The sequence below is a fragment of the Brachyistius frenatus genome, unplaced genomic scaffold (genome assembly GCF_029030835.1).
Source record: "Brachyistius frenatus isolate BFR_SWC_R1_liver_20210118 unplaced genomic scaffold, ASM2903083v1 Contig_11, whole genome shotgun sequence".
In the NCBI taxonomy this organism is placed as follows: Eukaryota; Metazoa; Chordata; class Actinopteri; family Embiotocidae; genus Brachyistius; species Brachyistius frenatus.
The window spans coordinates 713,413-724,970 of record NW_027210610.1 but is presented as its reverse complement, the minus strand read 5'-3'; the positions used below and the strand labels follow the sequence as shown (position 1 = coordinate 724,970).

Sequence of the window (11,558 nt, the reverse complement as noted above, 5' to 3'; positions counted from 1 at the left end):
ACTTTTGAAGGAGTCTGGGAATTTGTGCCAGCTAGAAAATAGAATGAAAACTTAATGAAAACTTTAAATAGACAGAAAGATATTAAATATTTAGCCAATTGGGGAATGTAATTAAAAGAAGTACAGTTCTATGTTCTGTTAATTCATACTTTGAATTCACAGCATTTCAATGGAACATTGGACTGCATTTATCTGACAGTTATATACGGTGCAGATTAAGATTAGACATACAAAGCTTACATGAGAAGTTACTGCAACATTTTTTTGCAACCAGACTTTAAAACATCAAACAGAATTTTTTTTTTTAATCTTGTCATTAGCATATTACTAGCATGGTTGCTTGTCAGTTAAACAGCAAAATAGAATACATGTATTATTTGAGAGCATTAGACCCTCTATGCTTGTGGCCATATCAAACTAAGAGAGGCTGTACGCTCCATTACTTACTTCAATATTCAAACCGTATATTTAATTCATATTCCAAATTGTGCAATTAAATGACTTCTTATGTCCACATGAGAAATTAGTTAAAATTGCCCCTGTTTTGTAACTTTAATGAGAGCTTAATGAGAGTTTAATAGCAAGTGAGGATTCACCTCCTATTTATATATAATATGACCTGAGGAAAATACCTGATTGATTACCTGATAGATTCTAATGATATTTATTACAAATCAGCAGTAATTAATACACTATTGAGGTCTATATGCTCAGGTATACATAATGATTATAAAAGTAGAGCTCACATTTTCCCTCTTTATGTATAACTTCCCTTCATACTTTTATGATATAATTCCATTTTCATAATAAATCTCCAGAGACCTCTCTATCTTGTTATATCACTTTAATTTCTGCTTTACATATGAAAACCCTGTCTATATTTGCATGGACTATATTTAGCGTGCAGCAGCTATGAAAAGCCTGCTGTTGAACATATCTCCCTGGCATATGGTATTATGATAATTACGCAGCTATTACTTCAGTACACCGGTTTGTGAAATTAAATGAGTGCCATGTTCCCGTGGGCTTCAATGCTGCTTCCATTAACCTCAACTCAATCTCTGTGCATGATTGTGCATAAATTTATATTACCTCTTGGGCTTTGTTGCCATGTGTGTGAGTGACTGTGGGCATGTCAGTGTGGCCACCCCCCTCAACACGCGCACACACACATACCTTGCCATCTGTTGACATATGCAGCTGTTCAAAAATAGCCCTCGACCAGAAGCTTCCCAAAGTGGCCAACAGATAGGCAGAGCCTCCTGTCGCGCCTGTTGTGTTTCTACAATGACCACGTGTTTGCCGGCAAAAGTCCAAAACCACTGCAGGTCTGTTTGTTTGGAAAGATTTGGTAATTCTTTTTGTTTGTTGAAGCTGTCCAACTGAAGATTTCTTGTTCATAAGTCAGTCCTGAGTGACTGCTTGAACTGGTGTAAACAAAACTGGAAATGGAGCCTTTTCCTGAGCAGTTCATGGAATTCCACCCGATCCACGGTACCAATGTCATACTGGACCTCTCAGGAACCCAGGCCACCCGCGTAGAGAGCTTTGCCAACGGGGTTTGTTTCAGCAAACAGCCTCTGAAGCCTGGAGAGATTTTCCTCATAGAGATCGAGGATAAGGAGCTGGGCTGGTGTGGCCACCTCCGGGTAGGTCTGACCGCCACGGATCCCGGGAACTTAGAGGTGGTACCCGAGTACTCCATCCCAGACTTGATGGACTTGGGGAACAGCTGGGTTTTTGCTATCACTCGGAATCACAACAAGGTAATAGAGGATGGTGAGCTCCAAGAGGCTGGAGAGGGAGGGCTGGCTGGGGGACACAGACTCGGGCAAGGAGAGGTAGAAGATGGAGGCAGACGCATCAACTTAAACCCAAAGACTTTCTTCACTGACACTCACTTGCACATTGAGAATGTTCGAATCCCCAGAGACAAGCTGGTCGGTCGGAGCAGGCCCGGACGCTTCAGCCACATTTTGGATGACTTGTATAAGACCAACGCTCTGCCTCCCACAGCCAGACGCAGCAGGATAGGAGTACTATATGTGCCTAAAGGGCAAGACCTGGCTGATATGCACATTGTTATCAACGGCGAGGACATGGGAGCTTCTGCAAAGGGAATCCCCACCATCGAGCCCCTCCATGCTGTGGTGGACGTTTTTGCTGCTACCAAGTGTGTCCGAATAGTCCAGGTGGAGTACGGATGTGAGTGTCACACTGATACTTTTGATTTTGGATGGATTATGAGATAATGAGCACAGACAGATAACTGTATGTTACTGAAAGACACAAAATGACTACAAATTAATCATTGTAGTTATTGAAACTTCATAACAATTTGCAGGTGAACCAAAACTTTCAGTCTCTCAAAGACACAAAAAGTCCCTTTGCATCTCTTTGAGTCTCTTCACAGTTATTTTTGTCTTGAGTTTATTCTGTATCTATTTTAGTTGTTTTGTACCTGTTTGTTGTCATTTCGAGTCTGCTTTTAGTAACCTTTTGCATAATGTTGTGTCTGATTGTGATAATTCCATTGATTTACAAGAAGAAAAATTAACTACGACTTCATGCAGAGGCTTCTGCTTAACTGGGCCTGATCACAATTTGTATGTTAAGCCATCCATGCTATTAATTCATCTTTTCTTCCTCGTTATTTCTTTTAATGATTTATCCACTTACTTTATTCTGCTAATCCACAGCTTTTTTTGTCCTTTCTTTTCTGTTGCTCCAGTCTCGTCCTTGCAGACTTTGTGTAGGATGGCCATCCAGAAGCACATTGTCCACAGGATGGCCATTGATTGGCTGGAGCTTCCAGAGGCACTCAAGCAATACTGCAAGTATGAGTGAAGGATGTAGACCTGCAATGGACATGAACATCATTTCTGAGACCTCTCCCAATTTCTACCAGGACAATATATTCAATTTCACAATGGAAATCAGTGCTTCACATATGAAATAAATTGGAAAGTGTTATGCTATTCAAATGCCTGGCTGGAGCTGATATCATTCATTAAAATAAATTAATGTTTTAGTATTGATTTTATGCCACCTGATACCACAAGGTGGTACAGTGAGTCACTGCAGTTACAGCTTGTTTTGTTTTCTAACTTCCTGCTATGATGAATGGAACTATAAACACAAGAATGGCTGAAACTTATAGCAAAAAAAAAAAAAGAAGCACATGGCTGACCTTGGAGAGTAAAGGGTCGCTATGTTTCTGGTGAATAAACAGCTGTTAATGCTAACAGAGGCAAATAGCTCATGAAGGCAGCTAATAGTTAAATGTCAGCAGTGGTCCTACCAGCGGTCATACGGGGTCCAATATCAGCATCTGCGGGGCGGTGAAGCATTAAAAACTCCATTGCGTTTGTTTGAGTAACTTCACCGATGGTCCTGTCTGTCTGTCTGTCTGTCTGTCTGTGGCTGTCCAGCCGGTGTGTCACTGAAATCTGTCCCCCATCAGATTATGTAACATGTCCAGAAATTGTTCTCCTCACTCCTCATACCTGACCAACTTTACCAACACTGTCAGTCACACAACCCCGTGTCCCTCTGAACTGAGGGCAGACTGCCTGGACGCCGTAGTGACTCACTACCGCCCCCTGATGTACAAAGAAGTGGGATTTTATTCTTACAAATTACACCTGTAATGAGAGACCCTCGAATTTGTTTATTAACTCAACTAAGTTTGGGATATGTCTTTAGCAGCTTAGAGGTCCCAGGGTTCAGACTTCAGACTTCAATATGAGCAGGCTACTAAAAACCCTGAAGTACAATCTTCATATTATTTATTTTTTTTAAATGTTAATTTTTCGAGTAGAACAAGTCTCCTCTTGAGGCTGAAATGAGACACACTGAGGTGACAATGTGATGGAGAGACAAATCTTGAAGCTGCTCCACAGACAGTGAATAATGGAAGAACTACTTAGAGAGTAGCAGTGGTGATGCTACAGGGATATTGGCACATTTAATGATTCTAGATCATCTTAAATTAAGTAAAACTCTGGGATATTCCTGACAAACCCACTGTTGATAGGCCTGACTGTAGCCTGAATTAGTTTCAGAAGTGCCATCTGATGACACTACTAAAATAATGGAACTTAAATGCTCTGATTTCTAGCAATTTCCGTGTTATAGATGTTGATTTCATTCTTCAGACTCACGGGAATTACATATAGTATCCTAAATCTGTTTCCAGTCAAGTGTCTTGGGGCCAGATGTTCCCAAACTGTTCATTAACACCACCTTCAAAAACGCCTCCATAGCCGTGACCCTGCGCTCCCGTTGTCAGACACTGCCATCTAGTGGCGGCGCTGATAACAGCGGTGGGCGGAGTTCACCGTTAAATCTCCGGCCAGGTTCACTTCACACGAGAGGAGGGAAACGGGAGAGACTGTCCCGTCGTCTGTCGCCGCCGTTTGAAGAAACCCGGAGCCAGATAAAGATTGATATTTTGCCTTCAGCTGATCTGTGAAGACACCACGCCTCATCATGTCTTTCTGCCAGTTTTTCGGCGCTGAGATGTACAAGGATCATTTTAAACCAGGTGAGCCGGCGCTGACTGTTGGAAAGCAGTGATGTAACCTAAACCTTCCTTTAGTCTGGATTATGGAGGATCAAATTAACATTACATTTTTATTTTAGGCTCATTGTAGGGGTTGTTCAAGCGACTTTCTGGCTGTATAGTAAAGTATATGCATAGCAGGCTAAATATTGATCTACATGTTGTGTAACATCCCAATGACAGGACACAGCGAGAGGACATGCGATGTGACAAAATCTGCAGATATAGATACTTGATTACCTTTATTTTTTATTTCATTTAATAAATGATGTTATATATTTCACAAGGTGAAGCTTCCAGAAGAACAATAACAACAACAATAATCATACTCTTAACCACTCTTAAAAATTGTTGTGGTGATTATTGTAAAAAAACAAGCATTAATAATTTCAAAATAAAAACCCGATTTACATTCTTGTATTTAATTCTCAATAGGTTCTCATGTAAACATCTCAGACCTTTTGTTAAGGGTTTGAACTGCAGAAGACACCTGTAGCATTAAATGTATATTCATAAACTACTTACTTTTACAGTGAATATAGATATTAACATATTTTCCTCTTCCCCTTCTGTCTCCTGCATGTTGCCATATTAGATGATGGTGAATGAGTGGCTTTTTTCAGGTTGGAAATGAATCAATGTACCAAACTTTCACTGTCCCCCTGCAGGAATGTACGTGTGCTCCAAGTGTAACCATCCCCTGTTCTCCAGTCGGTCCAAGTTCCCCCACTCATCTCCGTGGCCGGCTTTCACCGACACCATCAAAGAGGACAGCGTCACCAAGATGATGGAGACACTCACTGCCTACAAGGTCTGTGTCTCATCTAGGCTGAAATCACTGATTCTATAGGCCTATGTACTGTCAGGTTATGAGTCATGTAAACTTTGACAGGAGGTTAATGTGTTATGGTGTTGTGTGTACTCAGGTCCTGTGTGGAAAGTGCAGCAGCGGACTGGGCCATGAGTTTGTGAACGATGGTCCAGAGGAGGGAGTGTCACGCTTTTGAATATTCAGCCACTCGCTCAAGTTTGTCCCCAGCAAAGGTAGGACAACCACACACTGTATATGTGTGAGGCTCTGTGGGTTTACTGCTGTTTCATAACACTTTAATTTGAAAATCCCCGGCATGCAGTCCAAAAGGGTCAGTTCACCCAAATCATAAAAGCCTGCCTCCACAAACAATGCTCTGGGTTCTTCAGGACAATCCACAGACCTCAGTGTGGACACTTTTAATTGGGAACCGTTTCTGCTAAAAGTAGAAAATAATGAGGTCTGTCAACAGCGAGGTCTGTTGATTCTCTCAAAGGAAGTAGGGCATTGTTTCCAGAGAGAGATGCTGGTTTTGAGGGTGGCATGTTTTTTTCTTTTTTTATACAATCCCTTTCACTGATCACAAATAAAATTCCATTCAACTCCATAACACTGCGGCTGCTGCAGCAAATTGTGCGTAAACCTTTGTAAATAAAGCCATAAAAAGTTGATTTACACTGAAAACAGACTGAAATATTTGTCCTACACTGGCAAATTTGTTTGAAAAAATAAACTAAGGATGCAAATCCACTGGATGGATGTGGTTATCCATCCATGTATGTTTTTTTTTTTTAGAAGGTACATCATACTGGATGATTTTTTTTTTTTATGGAAAGAAATATACTAAATATTTATAGCAAGTATAGTATTTGTGTCTGAGATGAAGTGGAGGGCCAATATAAAGTTACATAAGTACCTCACTCCACTGCATTTATTCTGTTTCTGTATTTGTGTTCAACTTGTACTTTTTCTTCTCTAATGTTCTGCTGCTCCACTACAAACAAATCTATTTTTAGGATTTCACTGATGTCTAGTCTGTCTAACTGTGACTCGGCATTTTTCTGACTACACTTCGCTTGCTCTTAGCATCATTAAGTGTGTGTCTCCTCCATCTCCATCCCAGGCAAGGACAAGCAGTAAAGAGCGAGTGAGCAGTTTCCACTCCAGCTGCTGCATCTGCTGCTCGGTCTGAGTCCTGTAAACGAGTCGGGTCGGTGGGTGACGTGGACGGGGGAAAGGCCTGAGAGGGGCATCCTGTCCACTGAAGAATCTTTGACCGGACAGGTGACACAGGGACCGGACCGCACCTCGGCAAATACTCCTTTACAAAACTCTTTCTCAAATACCTCGTATTTAAATACTTGAACTCTGATCACTCAGTGGATCAGTAGATGCATGTCAGTGTAGCAAGAGTTTAAATATATACTGTAGAAAGTTGCAGCAACAGCTAAAAAGATGTCATTTAAGCAGGCTCCTGTCATTAATTGCTGCTCTGATCACTTTGACTATTTATTACATTTTACATGAAGGTATTGTATCATTTAGCCTGCTGTACTAAAACTGGGAAAGCTGAGTACGGCTACATCTGAAACTTAACTATTTATGCACTTGTCAGACCACTGTTTATTTCAAGATCATGCAATAGCAAAGAAACTATGAAAAAAAACCAATAAATTATATTTGATAGATTTTTCACTTGTCTATTATTATTTATTTGCAATAGAATACGGAAGTAGTTACGTATTTAAATTGTATGCTACAAAATATATATATTATACTTATTATAATAAATTTCCATACAAAACATACACTAAATGTGCACTGTATTAAGTACACCTGTACAATCCAATACAACAACACTGCTGTAACATCTGCTGTATCTTGCCAAAGCTCTTAATAATTAATTATTTGATTGAAACATGTCAATTAAATTAAAAGTAAAACCACTGAGGCGATAGTTTTAAGTGAGTTTAACTGAACATGAGACTGTAAAGTTGTATCTGTGTGTGGTGTGTATTCAAAACATTCTGCATTCCTAGAGATTAAACTGACCAGCAGGAATCTAAAATAGTAAATTGATCTGAACTTCCACCAAATGTAAAAGTAGAGTACCACTTACCCATCAATGCAATAGTAATAACAGCCTGGTATTATCACATTTCAATTTGTAACACTCGCTTGGGACATTTATCTGGATTGCACACTTATATTTTTGAAACTTTAAGTGCATTTTACTTTCATCACATTTTCAATAGGATTCAACAGAATAATTGTACAGTGTAAAGGATCCGAGTACTCTTTCCAATATTGTTTATTTGTCTCAAACTTTCAGGGGCAGGAGAACTGATGTTCCCCAGTTTGACCTCTAGATGGCGACATCATGCTCTGAGATCACACTCACTTGGTCTCATCAGGTGAACTGTGACTAAACAGTGATACCATCTATTCTCGTGTACTACAGTACCTGCATATTTTGACCGATGCATGAGCATCGACTTGCTTGATATATGAAGTCAGCCTGTGAGTGTGTGTTGCCTGGCATTAATTATTGAGTTTGGTTGCTTCGGTAACCAACAGGAGCTCGGGCGCTCTCTGTGGCCCAGCTGCAGGCCATATTCTCTGGGCTTCGGGGGTTGGCAAAGACCCTGAGGTTTAGAGGAGTAGCCTGGCCGCCTGTGAGAGACTAAGGGCTATCATTACAAAGGAAGTAAACACACACACACACACACACACACACACACACACACACACACACACACACACACACACACACACACACACACACACACACACACACACACATTTATACACACAAAGCTGGAAAAACATGTGTGCCAGTCGTCACGCTCCTCTTGCGCATCACGAACATGCACCACTACTCCAAAGTGAATCTCTTTCCACCTTTTGTTATCACATGCAATGATGGCTCGCACACTGCTTTCACATAGACACACACACACACACACACACACACACACACACACACACACACACACACACACACACACACACACACACACATGCCAAAACACACAGAAAAAAACACGCATGTACTCAATTTTATTGGTCTCACCACAGACAAGTTAAGTTTGAAGCCTATTTTCTTTCAAAACATCACTTCTTGTAGTGTGCAATTACAAAAGGTCATCATAACATTCGTAGATGTCGTTGAACTCTCAGCATCAACAATTTTGAATATTCTGGAGCGCCACTCCAACTTCACTCCAACTTCACTTCTACTCACTGCCAAAGGTATTTCAAATGAAGTTCAGCCCTCAGAGTGGCGCACAGGCCTGACCTTGCATTGAGGTTGTTATGGCTGAGTAAATTTCTTCTTGTGTTGTCTTGGCAGGCAAAACACTCAGCGGCTTATTCTTTCAACATGGTTTATTTGGTGGATGTTTTTTGCCGAAGCTGCCTCACTGTACTGCATTTTTTAGCATAGGTGGTCCCCCTCGTAATCGAACCCACAACCTTGGCAGTGGCCGTGTTTTGCTCTGCCCGTCATACTGTACAGCAGCAACTTTGTCAGATAAGCACAAAGCAAACACAGGGAGAGGAGAATGGGATCGCTACATCAGATAACCGAGGTGAAGTCCGTAATTAAAGAGAAACGCTCCCGGTGGATCATCTTATTCCATCAGTCTGTGACATCTGGTGCATTCCAGTCGTAACTTACTTTTTTTTTAATCTACCCATTGTACCCCAACATGTCATTTGTATTAAATTGAATTTCGCTCAGGTTTCCCACAAACGTTTTCTTCGAAATCCTCAGAGAAAATAGATGCAAAAGACGGTTGTCCTTATCATTTAGAATCAGGACTGAGACCTCAGTGAAGCTGTGCTTGTAGATCAAATCATCAACATCGTAGCACTCAATGGCAATGCTGACACGCTGATGTTTGTCTCCATCTTAGTTAGACACACAAACATGCTAACATTTGCCCAATGGTGCTACATACTCGTCAAATGTAAAGGGATGACCAGCTTTTACTCATTTTCGGTGCAGTTTGTCTGTTTGTCAGCAGTGTCGTGAAACTTGTTGGAAGAGTGTAGCATGGGCCAAGAAAGAACCCCTAAAATGTTGGAGCAGATACGAATTACGGGGCGGATCCATTAATTATTTTTCTCTTTCTTTACTGCTGCGAGATAGTTGGCCTACAAAATGCAATGTATGCTAAATCCAGTAAACGGTAGTAAAGTTCAATAGTGACAAAACATAGGCCATTCTAGACATGCAAAGACTCCACATCACAATCTAAATTCACAGGTAGCAGTAATCCTCTGGGATACAAATTAAATGGATCTGCTCAAACTTAATAAAGCGAGCGGGCGTTATGGAGATCTCAGGGATGGTGGTTTCACAGGGAAGAACTGGAACCAGTACAACAGCTGAGATATGAGGCTCCGGCGAGGCAGAAGCACATTTTGACACCATTGTAATAGTTTTGGAAATAAATCCAGACATATCTATAGAGTGGTAGAAGGGCCACTCTTAAGCCTTCACGGAGGTCTACACTCAGTGACCTCCAACTATCAAAGTGTGTTCAAATGAATGTTTTGTACAAAAACTGACGGATTTTTTGTTTTTCAAAATAATATTACAGTGTTTTCTCTCTTTTTCTCCTTGTTAATCTATATTTTTTTTTCTTTTTGTAGCCTGACTAAACGTGTGCATTTCAATTAAATTATGTCATCTGTGTTTAGCTAATTATCAGCACGAAGAAAAACATGCGTAATGTAGAACTGTGCTTACATGTTTTACAAAAAATTGTCCTTTAAGTTAGATAACCTTCCCGTCAGTACTTTACAGTCCTACAGGAAACTTCAATTCAAAGGAGTGATTTAACAAAAACAAAGTGGCATCAGTCTGGACCACAAATACGTTAACTACCATACTGGTCTGAACAGCTCTGTGGTTTCGTTACAGGCTTCCTCTTGTCATTTTGTGCTCAACTACTAGACAGATACCTCAGGAGTAATTTATCTTTTCATCACTGTCATTTCTGTCTGCATGACTCACGTGCATTAAGCAACATTTTGGGTTTCTCTTTAGGCTTTCATTAACGAAATAGAAGAGACGACTGAAAAGAAGCACTTTGTCAATGCAGTGTGATCCATCTTTTTCCCCACTGAGCGTTTCTGCTCCACAAGCACAGTCCCTGTATTTTATTGAAAAATTTGTTAAACTTGACCTTATTAAAACATATCTACAATTTGCTTTAGGCATGTTATGCTAAAACAAATCTACTAGATATCACTGAGTCTTGAAATAGAGTTAACCAATGTCAGCAACAACAAAAATTCACTCCAGAAATGAGAACAGTGTTTGGTTGAATTTTCAAAAGGAAGCATTGTTTTTGTCAGAAATATAATGTTTTCCTGTGTTTAAATTCTAAGCACTAAACACTATGAACTAAAATATACAAAGAAAAGAATTTTGTGAGGACAGTAAAGAGTTAATGGTGAATCTCCTCAAACAGCAGACAGTATGCTGTTGTGTTGCACAAGCACTACTTTAACCTGGTTGACCTGAGTCATTTTAAAGACCGGGTTAATGTTTGATTCAGAGAAAGAAAATTGTCTGTATAAACATGGAAGAGCTCGATTATACTGTATGTTACCTGCACAATATTACAAATAAAAGGGTATTCAGACACTGCTGCATCTTCTAAAAGGTCATTTCAGTGCATTTTTATGCACCTTTCCTCTTCCGTCCATTCAGATGAATCTTCCATGAAATATGAACAGCTTAGGAAGATATCTCCTGCCACAACATGATTGAAAGGGTAAATGAAACAAAATTAGTGTATTTTATAAAAGGAAATTTTCATCTGCAATACAAACACATTTCAGACATTCGAAACATTATTATTTTAGAAAAACATAGTGAAAGAACCTTTGTCCAACTGTTTTCCCCAGTGTAGATAAACCCCCAGAGTGTATTGGAACAGATGACTTTTCCCGTTTGTGTTTTGCATTTTTGCTCGGTTTTAGCTCCTGAGCTCCAGATCAGATAAGATGATTATTCAAAATTGTCCCATCAGTCATCGCTGCCCCTGAGCCAAGAAAACAGGTGGATGACATCATGGTTATTAAGGTATATTAGAGCCACTTGTTGTGCCAAAACACACACAAACACTAAGACACGCAGACATTTTGCTCTAGGACAGTGAAACACTA

At 40.1% G+C, this 11,558-nt stretch overlaps 2 protein-coding genes across 2 annotated transcripts; both read left to right on the top strand.

The window, feature by feature from the left end:
* Window positions 1–1,436: 1,436 nt before the first annotated feature.
* On the top strand, window positions 1,437–3,028 carry neurl2 (neuralized E3 ubiquitin protein ligase 2). The gene is made up of 2 exons (XM_069691337.1): window positions 1,437–2,205; window positions 2,732–3,028. The coding sequence occupies exons 1-2, from the start codon at window positions 1,449–1,451 to the stop codon at window positions 2,845–2,847; spliced, it is 873 nt and encodes a 290-aa protein (XP_069547438.1). The 5' UTR covers window positions 1,437–1,448; the 3' UTR covers window positions 2,848–3,028.
* Window positions 3,029–4,364: 1,336 nt separating this feature from the next.
* msrb1b (methionine sulfoxide reductase B1b) lies at window positions 4,365–7,064 on the top strand. The gene is made up of 4 exons (XM_069691226.1): window positions 4,365–4,546; window positions 5,233–5,375; window positions 5,491–5,608; window positions 6,499–7,064. The coding sequence occupies exons 1-4, from the start codon at window positions 4,492–4,494 to the stop codon at window positions 6,513–6,515; spliced, it is 333 nt and encodes a 110-aa protein (XP_069547327.1). The 5' UTR covers window positions 4,365–4,491; the 3' UTR covers window positions 6,516–7,064.
* Window positions 7,065–11,558: the final 4,494 nt, after the last annotated feature.